This window comes from Semicossyphus pulcher, unplaced genomic scaffold, assembly GCF_022749685.1.
Source record: "Semicossyphus pulcher isolate SPU_LCO1_2020_fin unplaced genomic scaffold, fSemPul1.0.p SCAF_10, whole genome shotgun sequence".
Taxonomy (NCBI): Eukaryota; Metazoa; Chordata; class Actinopteri; order Labriformes; family Labridae; genus Semicossyphus; species Semicossyphus pulcher.
In genome coordinates this window covers 24,800,604-24,821,296 of record NW_027211604.1, presented here as the reverse complement: position 1 = coordinate 24,821,296, position 20,693 = coordinate 24,800,604, and the positions used below count along the sequence as shown (strand labels likewise).

The window sequence follows — 20,693 nt, the reverse complement described above, 5'->3', positions numbered from 1 at the left end:
AACACAGACTTATCACAAAGTGGCGGCTGCATTGTGTCCCTGCTGCTCTGCTGTGGACGTTTGAGCTACTTTTCCACAGGTTTTAGTTCATTCTGTCTTGTAAGTGATTTTCCTCTCCAGATTATATTAATAGTTTCAGACAAAACATTTGGTCTGCTCGTCTGTGTGTAGTCTCACCATCACAATAGCATAGGGAAGATGAACACACAGGAGCCTCAGCTGCTGGTTTAGTAAACAGCTGGTCATTAGTGTTGACTTAAACAACAGGTAAAGCAGCATTTAAACCCTCCTGAGAGCCACCAGATTGCTCATCATCTGCAGTTACCAAGACAACGTAATCTCGAGATGACGGTCGCACCATGTCATCTGGGTTTTTCTCATAAAAATGAGTCTTTGCGTTGTTATAGAGTTGTTAGTGTGGCAGAGGGCTGTTTCAGGTTAGTAATGAGATCCCCTGAGTATTATGGAGACATAATGGAATTCATTTTGACAGCTTTACTGGTGATTCACATGTGGAGCTGTCTGTGTGCCCCTCTGATGCTGACGTGGGTGTGTCCACTACAGTCAGCACTTAGAATAGAATTGAATGCCTTCATTGCAGACTGGACAACAGCAAACCGGTGTGCATCTCTTAAAACAAATCAATCACTCTGCGTTTCACACTCCAACCTCTATTTCATCTGTCCATCTGCTCTCACTGCAGCCATTACATTACTGTGTGCCAGGTCCACTCCTTCTCGCTAAGCATCAGGGCCCATTAAGCCCCCCGTCACAGAGGCCGGACATCACTTCCATTCAAATCAGAAACCAATCGGAGGTTTCTACCACCAATGACAGTCCTGATCACCACATTGACTATCTGTCACATCCACTGTCTGCCACATCGACTCTCTGTCCAACAGCTCCAAGATAACAAGCTAATTTGTGTAACACCCGGCCGTATAACACCATATAAAACTGCTATAAAACCTCATAATGTGTTTTTATAGACACTGTGTTTGTGAAATGTAGATAGGAAACAGTTTAAAGCTTTTCTCTACTTTAATTCGAACCACATAACTGTTCACAATCTGTCTTCAAGCTTGAGAGAAAATCCTCTCTCTCACCAAATTACTTCTCGTGGCTCGACCGAAGAGCTGCAACCATTTGGTAGTGATCAAAGAAAATTATTTTCTATCTATTTGGATTATTGGTTAATTGTTTCAGTCACTTTCCAAGCACAAAATGTGAATGGTTTTCTGCTTTTCTTTGTAAATTGTGATAAAATGAAGAGCATCAGTAAACAGGAGTGAATTAAGCTGAAGGTTCATCTGTCTTTTGTCACAAACACGAGCCAAAGCTCACGGCGAAATCAGCTCCGAAGTGGCTTTGGGACAATTAACTAAATGCTCTCTGGAGGGGCAGCTAAAGCCTGGACTTAAGCCCAACCAAAAATCTATTAAGAGACTTGAAGACCCTGACCAATCTGAAAGAGGCGAGTGCACGTGCATAAAGACAGCAAATTAGAGCATGTCAGGCTGGAGAGTGATGGCGAAACAATTTGCATTAAACGTATAAATGTCTTATCTTAAAATGACAGAACAAGTAGAAAGGAATCCACTGACTGTGTGTCTCTCTCTGCCTCCATGTCTCATAAGCGAGCCAGGCTCTCCTCCCTCTTATGCTGAGTTAGTGTGCTATTATAGGTGTTGTGTGCCAGTGGAAGGCTGAGTGAGCTGGTCTAATGAAAAGCCCTTTCAATGCACTGTCATCTGTCTGCCACGTTCAGATAGAAGATGTAAACACTGGCTGACAGCTGAGGAAGGCTTCTCTGTAACTCAGACATGAACAATCTTTGTTTCAGCCTTAACAAACCAAAGATATGCTGACACTTGTATTTATTTCATAGCTGGTATTAAACTCTGCATCTGTGTTTGATGTGCTTCTTTTTCAGAACGGTACTGACTACGGGTTCCTGGTGCGTCAGAACTCTGAGCTCCTGCGAGCTCTCGACGAGCTGGAGAAGACGTGTACCACACTGAGGGAGGAGAATGGCCTGCTGGTAAGACTAAAAATAACCAAGAGTTTGTAGTCCTGACTAAAGGCTTCATAGAAAGTAGGGCAGGTGCACAGGAAGGGTGAACAAAACATTTATAACCAGCATTGTCTCAGTTAGGCACTGAGACATCGCTCTGTTTTAGTTTGTTAGTGTGTTGGCCTTTTCCAGAAGTTTCCTCAGAATATCCTCTGCTAACACATGCAGATGATATGTGACAACAAAGCGTGCTACTGAATCCCTCTTCCAGCCATTAGTAAGCCTTTCTGACTAAGTGTTTAGTGTTGGTGTTATTTGCTGCAGGCGGTGTCTGATGATGATATTTGTTTCCCCCATGTTTAGCGGAAGAGCAGCGCCCCAGAGACCGAGGAGAAGGTCAGGCGGCTGAGGAGAAAGAACACAGAGCTGGCTGTTCTCGCTAAGAGGCTGGAAGAGAGGGCGAGAAAACTGCAGGAGGCCAACCTCAGAGTGGTAAACCGCACATTTAAATACCTTAAACACTTTCAGAAGCGTGTTTTTGCCCTCAATGTGACCCAAATACTTACACCATGCAAATCACCAAATCACCATTGTGTTCAGCAATGAGTTAAATGGAGCAGTTCAGCATGTCATGAATGGAAGCCTTGTTGACAAATACCAGCAGCATCCTGCTGCATCATTTAATACACGGCTAGAATCAGGAGGAAGTCTGTTGTTACAAGGCTGAGAATGACAGCCTGAACAGTTTAAACATTTGTAATTCTTCATGCAATCTCTTCCAGATCCATTAAAGCTTGTTCATTATTTATTAATATAACCTTTATCCATCCATCCATTATCTATACAACTTATCCTGCTCAGGGCCGCGGGGGGCTGGAGCCTATCTCAGCTGTCATTGGACGAGAGGCGGGGTTACACCTGGACTGATCATCAGTCAATCATAGAGACAGATAACCTTTCATGCTCACATTCACACCTACGGGCAGTTTTAGAGTCACCAGTGAACCTAACGAGCATGTGTTTGGACTGTGGGAGGAAGCCGGAGAACCCGGAGGGAACCCATGCCTGCACGGGGAGAACATACAGACTCCACACAGAAAGGCCCACTACGTCTGAACTGGGATTCGAACCAGGAACCTTCTAGCTGTGAGGTGACAGCTTGCTCAATCTCAGAGCAAGACACTGAGCTAAAAAACAATCATAGGTTACAAATTTGGATCCCTTGTCAGCAGAAGCTTATTTACAGATTTTTGCCATCTCATAAATCTCATGTTACCTTAATCCCTGACTATTCTAATTTAAAGCCACACTCCAGTTAAAATCCAGAGTTTAACCATGGGAACATCTCCATGTGGTGTTCTTCATGTGCTACAAGACATATCAGGGACAACACCAACATCATCTCCATGGCTGGGCCTGTCTGTTTTTAACCTGCAGTGTACCAAGGACAGGCTGAACAACACGTGTTCAGATTGGCAGGTTTGAGACGTCACAAACCTAAGGAGCCAATTCCATTAATGGACAGGGTGACGCTATGCATATCATTATGTGTAACCTATGGCAACCACTTCGGTGATGCTAGAGCCAGCTGTAACCGTCATTTTTGCAAACTCACTACTGACTGCTAACGTTAACGTTACTACTACTAATTATGTAGTGGGCGGGGCCTCTGCAGATTCAGGACTTTTTAATGAGGGAGAAGGAGGAGACGCCTGGGGAGGATTTTTAAGGTAATTAAACGTATTTTGAAGAAAAAACAAAACAGACACAAATTATCGTTTCAAGCAGAGCATTTTATACGTCTGAAAACATGACTGGAGCTGCTCTCTAGAAATACTATCTACAGGTGACCTAAATTAATACCTGCCACGGCACACACTTACCCTGCATTTTGCCAGTGGCAGGGTCTTATTTCATGTCCTGCCACACTGCAGTAGTATTGTAATGAAAAGCTGTATGACGCACAGTGTCTCTGTTTGATTCTGAAGCAGGCTTTTAACATTACAGCGTAGGGATCCTGCACAAGTCGAGTACAGTCGTCTACAACACATTTCAAGGACCCCCTATCTCTGTGCTGGCTGCTTTGTATTCTGAGTGCACCTGTTCACCAGACTGAGGCATGACACACCCCACCCCCACCCCAACTCACCCTCTCCTCCTGCTGCTCACTGAAGGACAGAGCAAAGTAGTTCTGATAAATCTACACCAACAAAAACTGTTTTTGGACCGAATGTAATCACATCACTTAATGGTTTTCTCTTCAGTTTGGTGCGGCTTTTAGGTCAAATGAGAGCCATAAATACATACATTAAAATACAAAATAATAATAAATAAAATCCTCACAAAACCCTCAATGTTCAGTAACTGGACAGCAGCATTTGACAACCTAACCAGGGTGTTTTTTTAATGCTGCCCCTGTCTGATCGTGTGTGATTTTCTCACTGTTCTTTGCTGATGTTTGACTGTAACCGCTGTCTTCAGCAGGAGATGAATTGCAGTCATTTGAAAAAAATGTTGCTGCTTTATTTTCCTCCCTTAGTTTCAGTCCATAATCTGCCAATAAGAGTTTTCCTATGCTTCTATGAAATCTCCTCTGGTGATTCACACATATGTCCTTCCTGCTCTTGTACAGGTGAACTCCCCGTCACTGATGAGACCCGGGTCGGTGGAGCAGTACAAGAGGGCGTTCGCCCGGCAGCGAGCTCGTGACCTCGCCCAGCACGCTGATGCACTGCTGTCTAAAGACAAAGAGATTGCTTCTCTACAGCAAGAATGCAGAGACCTAGAGGCTCGGCTTGGCACCACTAAGGTACTTGTAACATGTAGCTAACTCAGCCTGATTTGAGCTGTGGTCACTAATTCATACCACACAGACAGCCTGTATTATTATAGACCTCTGCTCTTCCTCACATATCTCTTATTCTTACTGATCCACCAACTTTTACACTGCACATCATCTCTGCTTCAGCCTCATAGTGCCACAAGCTCGCCCTCTGCTGGACAACACGGGTACTTCTCATCCTGACAGCCTCTTAAGCCCTTATTACAAAGGCTGCGTCACTGCTGATGACTAGATGACAGTGCAGAAATAGGCTGCCCTTCTAAGTGCCTGTTTTTAATTACTGCTACAGTGAGCTCATTCTCCTGAATGTGAACATCTGTTGGCTTTAAAAATGAAGGGTCTTACAGGGTGAGCTGTGCATTGATCTAGTGAGTGTCTGTTTGATCCCATGTGTGACCTAAACGCATTTAAACATGCGATAAGGCTGACAGGAAGGGGGAGGGAAATTGTCTTCTTAATATGAATAAAAGCTTTTAAAGATAAAGTGCAGATAGCATACATATAATGTTATTAACAGGGATAGATACATGAAAAAGTAAAGTGAATAACGGGCTGAATTGATGGCGTTACTGTCTGATTACATGTGTCTGTGCAGGGCTCCCCTGTTCCATCTGGCAGGGTGGAATTTGAGCGGCTTCTCAGGGAGTCTCAGAGGGAGGTGCTGCGGCTCCAGAGGCAGCTGTCCGTCACATCATCCAGGCAGCAGCACGACCAGAGTCCCGACCCCGGTGGGCCGGAGAAGTGTGGGGAAATTAAAGAGGAGGAAGAAGAAGAGAAGGAGGAGGAGGAGGAGGGGGAAGAGGAGGTAAAGTCAAGCCCTCATATCAGAACACAGCACAGGACTACACTGACCCCTGCTGGTGTTAAGCCACTTTTAGGAATAAACCATGTTGGGGCTATTACACGAGAGCTGGTGACATCAAATCAGCTGGACAAGATATTAAAACAGCAAAGGCAGAAAGTTCCATCGTGTTTTCTGTGAAGTGAGGATGCTTTTTGTGCATAAAAAGATAATGCTTCATGCTTATAGTGTACCCTAAACCAAATGACCAAACCCTGACAACTTTGTTATTTGAGGCTAAGTGTGTTATAACAAGTAAACAGAGAGCAGAGGAGCGTGTGAGTGTAGGTACCACAGTACAGCTGGGGTCATACAATGGTTGGTAATGTAAAATGTAGCCCAGTGAGTTTTTCTCAAACTGTGTGTGTGTGTTTATGTTGGCATGGATGCTGTTTTGCAGCGTTATATAATGGCTTGCTGCTGGACCCGATACTAATCTGCCACAAGCCATAATGAGTGATTCCCTGTCTTGAACTTGGGCCTGATCAAAGATACCAAAGTCACACACCATCTGATCCTCCCTCTGCAGTTAACACTGATCCTCTCTCTATTCAGTTTCTTAGAGGAAGCTCTTCACCCAGGAGGTGATGCTCAGATATGTCCGTCACTGGCCTAAGAATGCACACATATCAAACGTGTGTGAATATATTACATAATGTTGAAAAGAGAAGCCGAGCTGTAAAAGGAGGAATTGCCACTGGCATATGTTTTAAAAGGTACTTTTTCTGACCAGTTTCCAAGACTTAAAGAAACATCTAGTTCATGCATTTTATCGTAAAATTGTCCTGCCTGTGAAGTCAAGTGAATTCTCCGCCTGTGAAGCTCGAATGAGAATGCCGATTGTGGTAATCTCTCGTTTGTGGGACGCACACACGCACTGCCAGTGGCACGCGCACACCCAGAAAGGGGCCATGTTGTGTGAACTCTAATCCCCTCCAACAACAGAATGGTACAGTCCAGTAATCCGCTCTCTGTTGCTGTGGCAGCGGTGAGAGGGTTTTGGGTGGTAGGTAAGACTCCAGCCGCACTAAAGACTTTTCTATCTCGCCCTGCTCTGGATAACTAGCAGGCCGGGGGAAGCCTTGACGTTGCCACAGATCACACCAAAGGGGTAGGTCATCTTCTGAGTTTTGTTGTCCGTGCATGTTTGTAGGTTTTAGTGATCCAGTGCAGGTCTCCTTGGCTAACCTCCTATGTGTCTGCTTGGCTGTGACACTGAAGCCCTGCAGGACCCAAAGTTGAGACTTAACACTGCAAAACTAATCAGTGTCATGACAAATCAGGAGTGCGAGGGAATTGGCTGAAGGCAGTGAGTGTTGCGTTTGCGTTAGATTTTAAATCCTTCGGCTTATTTTGAAAGATTATTTGTATCTTTCAGGCTTGATGTTAGTTTAGCAACACGACTCACAGCTGTGGGGATTTTACTTTAAGGTCTCATAGCTGTTGTTTTTTAATATTCATTTCAGCAAATCCCGCGCTAAATCCGACCCTCGTCTGGGATGGACTGCCACTTTTCTTACAAATGCAAAAGACGGGACATGCATGAGGCCTAGTCAAGGGCAACCTGTCAGAAACCAGGTTTTATAACAGTCATATTTCGGAGCATCCAGATTTTACAGCGACAGATTTAGTGACAGGGTGGCAGAGCGTTTGATTGGTGGACATCGATATGCTCCGTATTAAAAAAGGAAAATCAACGGCCAGGCCAATCCATTAAGGTGCTTTTAAAAGAAGTGATCCAGTTACCCGTTTCAGTAGTCTGCAGGGATTACACCAATGTGCTTATGGCATCCAGGGCCTGCTGAATGGGATCTAACCCTGCTTTAGTACGCATGGGCCCAAGGTGTACTTGATCCTTTAGTATACATGGACCACATCAGTGTGAAGTGTACACAAAAGAGGTGAGTAGAGCAGAGGTGAGCCTGCACGGGCATCAACATGAGGATAGACTGCTGACATGGCTGCTCCTTCATCAGGCCAGTTAGTGACTAAAATGTATGGCTGTCTTTTTAAATGTTGTTATGCAGGAATTGTCCCTTTGGTTTTGTCACATCCCCTCTATATGATTCAATGAGAAGCCAATGACATTATGCTAATTCTTATACTAACCACCAACTTCATGAAATACGTTTAGAATTTAAAATCAAACGTGCTTTTGCAAATAGCACAGGGAAAGATTCTGATCTCCTGTTTTTTTAAAGTTCAGATAAGCACGCGCTCTCTGTCCTCTCAAGCTGAGACATTCAAAGTTTCCTCTGTCAGGTACAAACTTGTGTAATGTAACTGAAAATGCACACCGAAATAACACCGAAACAGCCTGGAATCAGTCAAACTGGAACTGTTGTTCAAGACCAAATGTCCAGTTATTATTCATCAGCATTGAGTGATAGCATAGGAAACAGGTAAACTCCCTGGAAATGCTAAAGCTCATAAATATAAAATATAATATAAAATAACTTGTATAAGTTATATTCACAAAACTTACTGTCTCACCACTTTGTATTCCTTCATGTAAATAAAACTTATTCACATCACAGGTTAGTCATTTTAGCATCCCAGCTCCTCACTTAGCGTTCATCAGTGGAATATTAATTAGGGATGCATGATATTGGATTTCTTGCAGATATCCGACATGCCGATATTTTCCAATCCTTTTTGCTGATTGCCGATTTCGATACCGATATGCACATGTTTTTTCTTCCACCTCATTGCAGAGAACATCCAGTCTCCCCTGTAGTGGAACTGATATCATGCCTGCTCTTATTGTAGTGGCCCACTGGCAGTTTGTAGTGTTGAATGAATAAGATTTGGTCCCTCCTCGCATGACCGATGCTGAGCAGAACGTTGCTGTCCGTTTTGGAAACATTTGAAAAACTTCCATACCGCAGACATCTTGCACCCTTTTTCACGCTTGACGCACGCAAGCTTTTTTAGGGAATCATGGAACGTTTAAGCAGAATTAAAGCGTCGTTTTATCGGCGGAAAATATCAGCAGAAAAATGACACATCTGCCAGTATGTCATTTTCAAGCCATAATCTGCAGATACCGATAACGTCTCAATGATATTGTTCATCCCTAATATTACTGCTTGTTAGCTGTAAATAATTATATTATAAACTGTTACATATATTTATGGACCCAGCACTCATCAGAGCTGCAGCCAGCTCTTTCTTTTTTATCATTGATGAACTCCAGTGGCTTCATGACTGTCTGAGTTTGTTGTGCTGCTCAGCAAGCAGAAAAGGAATTAATATTACTCAGGTAAAAATGAAGGCAGCCATCTGGCATGGTCTTACTGTGTGGTATTCATCACACTTTGAATTTAATTTGACAATAGATTATTAAGCTAGCGTCTCTGAAGTTGACATTTACCCACGCAGAAGTTACACATCCAGGCTGGTCTGTTAGTTGACAAATGAACCATCAAAGATGCAGTAAAGAAGTAAATCAATGTGCGGTTTAAGTTTAACTTTACATTTTAGGATGATGGCCCGATGAGTCCTTTCAGGGGCAGGAACCATGCTGACTATGCACTTCTCTTCTGAGGCCTCAAATAAATGCACCTTTTAAAATTATATTAAAAATCATATTAAATTAACTTCCTGTCTGTATCTGAACCTTTAACAATGTTCATTTAAAGGCTGGCATATTTTTCTTTAAAAATCAGTTATTAATTCTGCAACTGTGTAATGATTAGTTATAGTGATTTATTTAGAACAGTGATTAATGGTGTATGATGAGTTAAGGCTGTTCAAAGCACAGCATTCTAACATATAAGCTCAGTGGTGCTTTTGGGACTACACAGTTTGAACAGTAAAGATGTCTTTTAGGTATTTTATTACAAAAAGCTTTTGCAAAGGGGTCAGCAATGTATCTCACACAGAGCTCGTTCCAGACGGACAAAGAAGCCATGTTATACCTTTGAGAAAGAACACCCTCACAGAGACAGCAAAGAGTTATTGTTACGACTTTAGCTGAGGCGGCTGCCTATCTCCTGAGCTGAGGCGCCAAGTTATCTAGAGCTTACCCCTTGCCACGGAGCTCTCCTCCCCCGGTAAGGTCACTAACTATATCTCTAATGGACAGAGGAGAAACAGTAAATCTTGAGACACTAAGAAACTACGACTCTAATCATGCTCTGTGGCGATGCACCTTTTAGCCTTTCATAAAAATAGTTCAAATATGGATGATTAATGTCAGATGAATTTTTTCTTCTCAAATATCTGAGCACGTATACACTAACACATATGAACACATGGATACTACTCACACTCAAAAGACCATACTTCTGCACAGGCATGACTTTAATGTAAAGTAGGTACAGAAATTCAACATTGGCCGTAAGTCATGTCATAAAAGGGCATGTTCCCTAAACTGAATATACACTTGATAAAAGTTGTGCATTTTTGTCTCTTTGTGTGTGTTAAGCTCTAAAACAGTTCCTAAATGTTTTACAGCATTATAAACGGGACACGCCTCTTTGTGTTTGAGTTTTCTTGGAGCGCTGACAGTAAACTCAGCTGATCTTTTCTCCTTCCATATGAAAACCGAGGATTAAACACAGCACCATGACCAAGTAAAATCTGTAAAACATGCACAGCTTGTTAGGTCAGACAGAGTTTTGTTAGGTTACTGTGTTGGCACATAAACCTTTGAAGTGATTCATAATAACCTAAGCCATGTTCTAATGCTCTCTATGACAGTCCCTTTATACCTCATTACATTGTATAAATCAGACATTATGTAATATCCCCCCCCATGCTCATTCGTCAAAACCCTGTCAGAATTATATCACATGTGGCCTGAACCTGATTATGTCTGCTTTGAACTCAGCATTGTGAGCTCTCCTGTTATAGAAGTGATTGCTCTGTTTAATCTCAGGTGACAAAACTGCTGTGTTATTTTAGATTCAGAACTTCAAGTCTCATAAACAACACGTCAGAAACATAGCTGAAGTTTGACCATCTGTGGACCAAAAAGGTGCTAAAACATCTATTTGTGCCTTAACTTCAGATAACTCGATGACTGTAATGCCTTTTTAACTGGCCTCCCGAAAAAATACCAAAGGGAGATTTCAGCTCATTCAGAAATTCAGCTCGGCTGTTAACCAGAACCAAGAGGAGAGTGCACGTTAGTCCAGCTCAGGGCTATTCATCTTCCATAGCAAGTGGTCAAAATAGGAAAATCAATCAATCAACAATCAGAATACTTCCTTAATTTGTAGCTACAAAGAGCTCCGACACTTACAGTTAAGTGTTAATAGAACAAACTAGTCATGTGCATTACTTTTCTTTTATTTGAAATGATGACAATGCTAAATAACCAATAAGAACCTTGCTTTATTACTTGTTGTGGCTGTCCCTTTAGCCATAAAAGAGACATTTTGAGGCCTGTTGTTAAAGTTGGCGGACATTCGATTTTTTTCTGAACAAAAGCGCAGAATATAAAATGAGGGTTCAACAAGCAAGAAGAAGGTGTAGCCCAGGTGTTCTCCTGCTAATGCAGCACATATAGGAACTTTGTTCTATGCTCTAAGTTTAGATCATACAGTCCATGGTTCAGATTGATCACAGTAGCTCAGTGAGATGTATGTTACCTTTGTATTGTCTATCATATCATAGTTCACACCAGCCTGATGTGTAGGCAGCCTCTTTGGGTCCTAACCACAGACTGTATAAAAAGATGGCCGACGTGACAGCTCCCTAAAAGTGAAGCCAGACCCTCTCTGTCACCCCCTGCTGACTGGCTGCAGTATAGGTCATAAAGCCCGCCTCCTCTATGTTAACAGATGGGACATGAGTCAAACTATAAAATCGAAATACACCTCAAATACATTTTTCTCAAACATGGTTTCTGTCATTATAGTTAGTTCTTATCATGCTGATTTATGTCCATGTGTTCATTTTTCTGACAAGTTTATTTTTAATTAGTTATTTGATGCTGTAAAAATGATGATTGACAGCTCTGTTGACAAATCCGGCTCCAGCAGCCGATCTGTTCCTGATTAGCAGAGTGGAGGAGGAACTGTGAGAAGAGACGTAACTAAAACAATCACTACAGTCACGTGTGAACGTTAACTTCAGACCAACACAAGAAGCTGTTCTGATGTTAAACACACCGACATGAGGGATCTTTGACGTTTTTTCCAGTAAGTTCAGTGTGTGTTTTGGTTAGCGGAAGTAGCTACAGCCGCTCCACCCGCTCCACCCGCCGATCTCTACTGCACAACTCTGGCTCCAAATGACATCACCATTGCAAGATGGCAGCGCCCGTCACGGAGGCTATTTTGGCATCAATTTCATACAATGACACGCGTCTTCCATCTTTATATACAGTCATTGGTCCTAACCCATGGAGGGCTACATGCTGCAAGCTACATTGCTAACTTGTTTGTTAGCTTTTTACCCTTAAGAACACTGCGATCATCGGAAGTCGGTTTATGAGATTGAGCCTTTGTCAGTTACATCAGAGCTATGGAACACACTTCCTATAAATATCAGGGAAACAAGCTCACCAAATGCTGTTTAAATAAAGCGAGATATTTATCTCTTCACTTCAGCCCTCAGCTAGCTATCTCCCTCCTGATACATTGTTTTCTCCTTTGCACTGCTGCACTTCTTTGAAGACTTGATTTTATGCTTTCTATGTACTGTAATATTTTACTTTGTTATTACTTTTAGGTCAGTTTTAATTCATATTATGTCATGCTTACACCTCTTATAGCTTTTCCATCTGGTGCATTCACTTCCATTCTATTTCTGTACTTTCATCATTTAGCTTTTCAACTTTTTACTTTTTGTCCTCAGTAGGTGTGTGTGAGTGAGGAGCTTAGAAAATGAGACGAACTGTAAAAGCATTCTAATAATAATGACCTTCTATGTGTCACTTCCTTCTTGGTGCCAGACTGTAGCAGCAAACTCCACTCACTTAAGCCAGCCCACTCAATGGGTATGAAGTGCTACGAGCTAATTAGGAGTCACAAGAAGACGGACTGATTTAACTGTGACCAGACAAATACAATAGTGGGCCGTTTGCCAGCCAGCGTAGATCACCTGGCACGACTTAGCTTGCGATGGATTTGACAGGATGACCACCAACTGCAATCGTGAAGAGAAAAATCAGCAGAGCGCTTGTCCAAAGCTCTCATTCCTGTGCACTGTTTTTTGTAAAGGGGCCAATGGAATTAGTGCCTCCTGCCGGCCTTTCGTCACCACTACTAACACCATATGGTCTCCTGTCCAAAAGATAAACCGGGGACAGCCTCACTTCACAGGCCTGCGGCTGAACTGGTGCTAACCTGTCACAATGACTCATCCTTCCTATATTCAGGTCTCTTGTATCTGCCATGGTGCTTGAACATACAAAAAGTCTTAGAAACGAAAGCTGCAAGCTGGTTCACGTGAGAAAAGGAGACAAGCCTCCAGCTTTAAGCACCTGCACGTCAGCTGGGATCGGCTCCGGCCCGCAGTGAACCCTTTATGCGGTAAAGCTAATGAATGGACCCATGCCAGGAAACTTTCACATGGTTTTCAAACTGCAATTACAATAGTTCAGAGGATAGATTTGATAGGTATCTTAGTATATATGATATGATATATGGTGCATATAAGGTGATTTTGCTCTATTTATGTGCAGATGTTGAACTGTATTGGAGATCATGTGCTGCTATAAATGTCTGTTTTCCAAGCTGTACTTACATAGTTTGCTCACATGCATAGTTTCTGCACTCGCAGCTTTTTCATTTGAATTAGGTCCTAATTAAAGCTGCAGGATTATGTAGGCAACGAGCAAGTACATCATCTACATGAGTAATTGTTCTGCTGTGCTTCATTCCATTTGGAACTGAGTGGATGGCCTGTTTGCACACGGAGAAGCTTTATTTAATTGACCTTCATCTTTTAGGAATCAATGAAGACATGGTGAAAAAATGAAATGAAAAAAAATCATCTTCCTTCTTCATCAAACGAACTGTCTGGATTCAGTTTGACACGTCTTAACAAAATGCCTTTGAGGAATATTTAGTCTTGATTGATCCAGTGTTTAAGGGGAGATCTGTTTGGAAGTTTTCAGCTGAAGCATGGATGCATGGATGAATCCTGTGCTGTTCTGTGCAAGGAGCAACGCTAATGCTAAATAATATTTAATAATAAATAATAACTGAGAAATGCAAAACAAGCATCTCTGGATTTTGCCATGACATATCATTTTTACAAAAACTGTTTTGGGATCAATGCAAATCTTTTTTTTGTTGTGAAATTTTTTGCTGTTTCAGGAGGCCTAAAAAACATCTGGCAAAAGGGATTACAAATGAAAATTAGCCTTCTGGCTAAATCGTGTGCATTTACATTTTGTTCAAATGTTCATCGTCCCTTTTCTTCAAATAATCTAGTGAAGTTAATTAATTAAATTGCAGGTTACCAAGTGAAAACAAATATTGAGTGACATTTGCTCGATTTGTTTTCTGTTGTGTTTTTATGTTTAAACATTAGATATTAACATTTAATGGAAATCTTGACAGTACAGATCAGAAAACAAATAACAAATTGGATAATAATAATATATTTATATTCTTTATCTTTTTGCAAATGATGAAGTGAATCTCCAAAAATATGTGTTCATGTTTTTTTCCCTGGGTAGCCCTAAATAGAAATTGTCAGTATAGTATACAACTCTTTCCACACCGTGTTCTGACGGTCTCTAGAGAAATACATTCTGTAACCAGTGTACCTGAAGTTTGGAGTGACATACCTTTGTAAAAAAGGAGAGATCCCCTTTGCAGCACGTGGCAGAGCGCCCTTGATCCTGTTATTGGGTCATGGCCTTGGCTGCACTAGCACAGTTTTACTCTGAGCATAAGTAGGTTTGCTCTAAAATTAGATACTGATTCCCGACTCTTAACCCTTAACCAATGCCAGCCTGCCCCCCCACCTGGGTCCAGGTTGGACAAATCAAACAATTAACAATGAGTTAATAACGGGGCGAAGCTAAAAGTAGCCCACTGCGAGGCAATGAGTTCTTTACGCTGCAGCCTAATTAGAAAAACGAAGTATCCTGCTAATGTGCTGCTGAAGGGATTCCCCCTGGATTATTCATTGATTATAGTTGGACCACTAGGAAGGAGGATTGCTGCTAATCCGTCACTCACGGGGGGGGCGTGATGTGAAGTGTTACTCTGCTGGATAACAATCATACATTCACTCCCCTCTCTCAGAAGCCTGCATGTTTTTAAGATAAGAACAGGGGCTTGTCAAGACGTACCTGTTGCTGACCTTTCAATAATACCTCTGTAAAATGACTGACTGAATGATTGTCTCTATCAGGTTGTAGGAGAGACCCCGAGTGTGGTGTTAGATGAAGCTCCATCCAGGTGTGAGAAGACTCCCGGAGAGGAGGAGGAGTCGGGGCTGCAAGTGACGCCCCAGCCGGGCCTTAGCCCGCCCCCCTCCCATCAGGAGGAGCACACAGAGGAGCAGCGCCTACATTTTCTGGTGAGAGCGTCTGGCCTCTTTATATTTGGCTGATATCTCATAATGACACCGTCATGTAGCACAAGATTCAAACCGCATTAAAACACATTGTTTATCTTGTGCTAACATGGCGTACTTGGATTTTTTCTGTTTGATTTTCAGCAAAACACTCAGCTTAAAATTGCTGACATGAAAATAGATAAGGACTTTAAATGCTTCAGTTTGTAAAGTAGAGGTTTATTTAATGCCACAGGCTCAGCTCTCAAATCAGTCCTTTTCCCCAGACTGTCATTCATGAAAGTCCTTCAAACCACTGGGGAGCAATGTGTGTATTTTGTGTATAATTGCAGATGCTAGCTTTGCTCTCTGCTTTGCATTTCCATGTGAAACTGAAGCTCTAATTCAGTGCTGCTGTGCCTGAGCTGCCTGCCGCTGAAGGAAGAACTATGGTCAGATTGGTTATGTAATGCTGGGATTATTTTGATCTCGTCCCTTGGAAACAGGAGAGTATATTGCGCTCGCTGATTCTACAAGAGGGTCTCATGGCTTAAATAGACCATATTTCCTCTCAGCTCTGTCAGGATGCAAATAGGAGGTTGTGGACATTGTTTGTTTTTAGAGTACATGACATCAGTTAGATTTAAATAGTAACAGTAACAAGCTGCGTGTGTCCATGCTGATCACTGAGCGTGCACATTTTCATGGCTGTGCCCATAAAGGCCTTATCTACATTCTGCACTACCCTCACACTGAGGAGCAGTTTGAAAAAGCTGATTTTGCACTTTTCTGGGCTGCCATGTTAGCGTGCAGATGTACCACTGTTTATCTAAGAGATACATTTTGCTCAAATGCAAAGTTTCTGCACTCGCAGCTTTTTCATTTTACTTAGGCCCTAATTAAAGCTGCAAAATCACATAGGCAATGAGCAAGTACATCATTTACATGAGTAATTGTTATGCTTTGCATGATTACATTTGCTTGCATATGGAGAAACTGAATTTATTTGTCTTTTTAGTTTAAAGGGGGGGCATGGTGAAAAGCTTAAAGGCTTTGGTTTGTTGAAATGATCTTAGCCTAACATGAAAGACGAGCTGTCCCTCACAGAGTCAGACAGAATCACTGGAAGAGAGTAGGTCACTGTTATCTTTGATAAATGTGACAGATGTAGACTAAAGTTAATCATGACGTAATCCCAAATGAATTTTATCAGCCCAGAACACATTCATTTGATATTTTCAGACAGGCCACTGTTGTAGTGCTGTAGTGTTGTCGGCCATTTGATCCAGACCAAAATATCTCAACAGTTAGAAGACATTTAGTTATGACAGTGTTCTAACTTTAGTGATCCCTTTTCCTTTCATTTAGCAGCGTCATCAGGTTAACACACAGTGTGTCTATCTGTAACTATGCAGTGCTGACGTTCCCAGCAGCCTCAGCCGTACTTGTTAGCAAATGTAAGCATGCCTTCACACTTAAGATCGTCAACATGGTTCATTCATTTCTACCTGCTAAACATCATCATGTTAGCATTGGCCTTGTGGGCGTGTTAGCATGCTGGCATTAGCATTTAGCTCAGAGCACTGCTGTGCGTTACTACAACCTCACAGGCTGTTGATGTTTGTTTTTATCAGGGAGTACAGGGATACGAGAACTGCGTGCTCATGGCATCTGTTTAATTTAGCCCCATTTCAAAATCCCATAAATTAGCCTTTGGGCATGATTCAGATTAGATTAAAAAAGAATTCAGTTAGCATGTTAAGAGCAAAACAAAGCGACTGAAAAATCAGAAGAGAAAAAAGAAGTTGGACCCACAACAAATGAAAAGTTTAGTAAGAAGTGTTTATTGTGTAACAGTTTTTAATTATTTTTTGCTGCAATCAGTGGAACCGTCGTGCTGGTTTAGCCTCACAGTCATGTTGTGACTGAACAAAATCACATCATCGCTTGATACGCAGAATTCATTATCCAGGTCTTTAGAGCTGCGACTGATGAACAATCAAGCAAATCAGTGCACAGATTGCAGTTTAATTATGGTTATTGTCTCGCTGTGTCATCACTGGTGAGTCCTGTCTCTCCTCCAGTCAGCTGCCGGTGGTCTACAATTAGCCTGTCTGTCCTGTAGCCTCCCCCCAAACAGCTACAGTGGTAATACTTGCTGAGGCCCAGAGGCCACGCTGAAATAAGCTGATCTCTGCAATGCTGCTTCTGCATGTAAGCTGCATTTAGAATAATTAAAGGATGCTAAGCTTTGCAATACCTCATTGCCATAATGTCAGAGGTCAATATGGAACTAAAGCCAATGTGCTCTGCATTTGTCATATTACATATTGTTTGTCCTGGTTTTTGCTATAATACACTTTATCCAGCTGTTTATAATACAGTAATACAGTTTGTTCAGGTTGAACCTTGTATAGAATAAGATGTAGTTGTAGAATCGTTAGAATAAGGCTTCAGTATGTTTATTTTTGCTTCGTATTCGTTGTTTGTTCAGGAAAGTGAGCTGAGCAAGAAGAGAAAAGAATGTGAAAACCTTGAGCATGAAGTAAAGAAGCGACAGAAGAGATGTCTGGATTTGGTAAGCTGTCCTCTTTTCTTCCTCACACACTCTCTGGTGGCTTTCCAGTCGGATTCAAGCATCAGCATAGTTGACAAAAAGCTGACCTGGAAGTCATGGATTTTCCTGAGCTTTATCTGAACGTCATCTTGTGTCTGTTTGGTAACAGGAGAGCCAGCTTGAGGATGAGCGAGGCCAAAATGTGCAACTGAAGGAGGAGGCAGATCTCCTCAGGAGGAAGGCACAGCTGCTCGACCAGGTCAGTGTCTCACTGCCCTGTCAGTTTAAGCCAAGATAGACGAGTGGTACAGCATACAAAGAGTTATGGATAGGAGTGAGGTTACGAAAAAGTATAATTTGTCTTTATAATGACGTAAGTAAGTAAACCTGCTGTTGTTTCTCAGACTCGGGCTGAGAATGAGGAGCTGAGGGAAGATCTCTCTGAAGTGACCGCTCAACACAATTCAGTTCTCGAGGAGAACCAGAGACTCCGTGCCAAACTGGAGAACCTAGAGCAGGTCCTAAAGGTGCCGCTGCGGTTAATACTCTGTGTTTCATTTCCAATCTCACATCTCGCCATGCTCCTTTACAACATGATCTCCTTCTTTTTGAACAGCATATGCGTGAGGTCGCCGAGCGAAGGCAGCAGCTGGAATTGGAACATGAGCAGGCACTGGCTATCCTTAAGTTCAAACAGGATGAGATCAAACGCTTACAGCGGGTAAGGACGTCAGCCTCTTGTGCACTTAGCACATTCGTCAAATGTTGTTCTTGCTAAAATTAAAGTCCCCAGGCTGCTCTACGCCTAATTTTGGAACATTTGGGGCTTTGTCCAGCAGGAGGCAACCTTTGGATGCAAATCAAGCAGCTGGCTGTGATGTATTTTAGACTTAAACAGCCAACATTACCCTGACTTTGATGTCCTTCTAATCAACAGGCTCAGTTATTTGCCAAGCGGGAGCATGAGGGAGTGGTTCAGATGCTTGAGGTGAGTGTGTATTACAACACTGTGAATAAACAATTGTTTTGCCACTTTTACCTGCCTCACAGTAGAGCCACGAGTTTCTTTCAAGAATGTATGATAAGTTATCAACACAAAAATCAAAGAAGGCAGTTTCTATTACAATCACAGAAGAGAGAGGAACTAGATTTACTGCCCCAACATGAAAGAGAGGAGGAGTGTTTGTCAGACTTCCTCAGTGTTTAATGCACCGGTGACTTCCTGTCTGACAAGATCAAATGTAATTCATTATTAGAGAAGGTGTTTCTTATCTTTAGCAAAAAGAGTATAAATATTGAACAATCCTGCTGCTCTTAGTAGACGAACGACGTCCCATTGACCCTGCAGCAGCGTGCTCATAGAGTACAATGGGCTCTTTCTTCTTATCTGCACACCTGGCAGAGACGCTGCTGCACAAAATACGTAAAGCACTCATGGGCCTTGAAAACCGTTTGAACAGATGGCGTCTCCACTGCCGTGTGACGTTTAGACTTGTTCTTGGTGTGAGTGTAACGCACTTTGAATTCAAAATGAACCCAGACAGTTGAAGTTTCCCTCCGTCTGATTGGCTGCTGAGTTTGAATGGGGGGGGGGGAAGGAAACCTCAGAAATTTCATCATCCACACTTGATGACTGTATACGTTTGTGTCTGTGTCTCAGTTTTACACACTGTGCATGTATATAAGAAGAGTTTGTCCCTAAATGAGGCTTTTATTTTATTTTAGGAGTTGACTCAGCTTGTGTTGCGGAGGGAGCTGGTAGAGTATAGCTGCTCCTGTTTTTAAACGACGCTCGTTTCCTTCCTCTCGCTTTGTGTCTCTCGCTTTCTGTCTCTATTTCAACCCAAAGCATCACAGGAGAAAGTCTCTTTCCCTCCTGAGAACCTGAGCTTTGGTGCCAAGTCAACACACACGCCTTTTCACAATCTGTTTAAAACAGCCTGTGAAAGATTAAACAGAATATTTGTGTTCATTCAGTCGGCAGATGTTGGCTGCAGAGGGCCGGGGCTCGTCCTCGTGATTCTGATTCTTGCCGAGCTATTCTCAGATTGCTGTGTTTCTGTGTTCTTAATATTTTCTTTCTTTCCCAGATTGTTTCACAAGCATGTCTTAACTTCTGAAAACCTTTTTTGTCCTTTGTGTTATCTTTTGGCTAACCAGAGTACACTGGACTGCATGCAGGTACTGTTAACCTTTAGCCTGCTAGACCTCCTGTGTCAAACTATGTTCCTTCAGCAAACCCTCCCTCGCTCCTTTAAATAACTCCTGTTGCTTTTATTTAAACCTTTAAAATGTTTACAAATCAGTGTAACTGAAAGCAGGGGTACAAACATGTGTCTCTACATGTGTGTTTTTTAGGTTACCAACATGTGTGTTAATCAGGTCATTCACATGAGCCCCACAATGTGTGTCTGTGTTATCACTCCTGGCTGCACACTTATCAAGCATACTTATCGTGTGACTTCATTATATTAAGTATACAATGTCCACATACCAAGCACATCACTGAGCCTGGTTGCTGTTTGTAAGTGAGGATTCATTTGAGCTCAGAGTAGCTCGATAAGAACAGACTGCAGAGCTGAGAGCTGACAGGAAATGTTGTTCACACATGTTCGTGTTGAGGCTTCTGTCAGATCAGCCTGCCAGGAAACTCCCACCGCAACCTGAAGTGAAATAAGCCACATATAGAAACTCAGTGTTGCTAAGAGAAACCTGAAGTGTTCTGACAAAATACCCTGCTGTGTAGCTAAGTGAATGTGTAAGACAGAAGCACAACCTGTGCTCCCCCCTCTCACTGCTGTTTACTCCTGTTTCCCATCTCACCAGAAAACCACCCGCCTTTATTTCCCTCCATTTTTCTTTCCACTGAACCTTCAAATCTTTTCTGTTAGCGGGTTATCACGAATGTGTCACTATTCTCTGTCTGTCTACAAAAATGACCACATGTTGCAACACTCCATTTTATGATTTATTA

At 42.3% G+C, this 20,693-nt stretch overlaps 1 protein-coding gene across 1 annotated transcript in view; it reads left to right on the top strand.

The window, feature by feature from the left end:
• Window positions 1–20,693, top strand: part of LOC138597770 (peripheral-type benzodiazepine receptor-associated protein 1-like) — a 66,609-nt gene that overhangs the window by 23,902 nt on the left and 22,014 nt on the right. Inside the window, exons 3-13 of the mRNA XM_069669276.1 lie at window positions 1,934–2,041; window positions 2,378–2,506; window positions 4,647–4,823; window positions 5,452–5,661; window positions 15,019–15,186; window positions 17,657–17,740; window positions 17,889–17,978; window positions 18,124–18,246; window positions 18,336–18,440; window positions 18,657–18,707; window positions 19,445–19,477. Coding sequence (XP_069525377.1) covers window positions 1,934–2,041; window positions 2,378–2,506; window positions 4,647–4,823; window positions 5,452–5,661; window positions 15,019–15,186; window positions 17,657–17,740; window positions 17,889–17,978; window positions 18,124–18,246; window positions 18,336–18,440; window positions 18,657–18,707; window positions 19,445–19,477 — 1,278 coding nt within the window. The remainder of the gene's footprint in view (window positions 1–1,933; window positions 2,042–2,377; window positions 2,507–4,646; window positions 4,824–5,451; window positions 5,662–15,018; window positions 15,187–17,656; window positions 17,741–17,888; window positions 17,979–18,123; window positions 18,247–18,335; window positions 18,441–18,656; window positions 18,708–19,444; window positions 19,478–20,693) is intronic.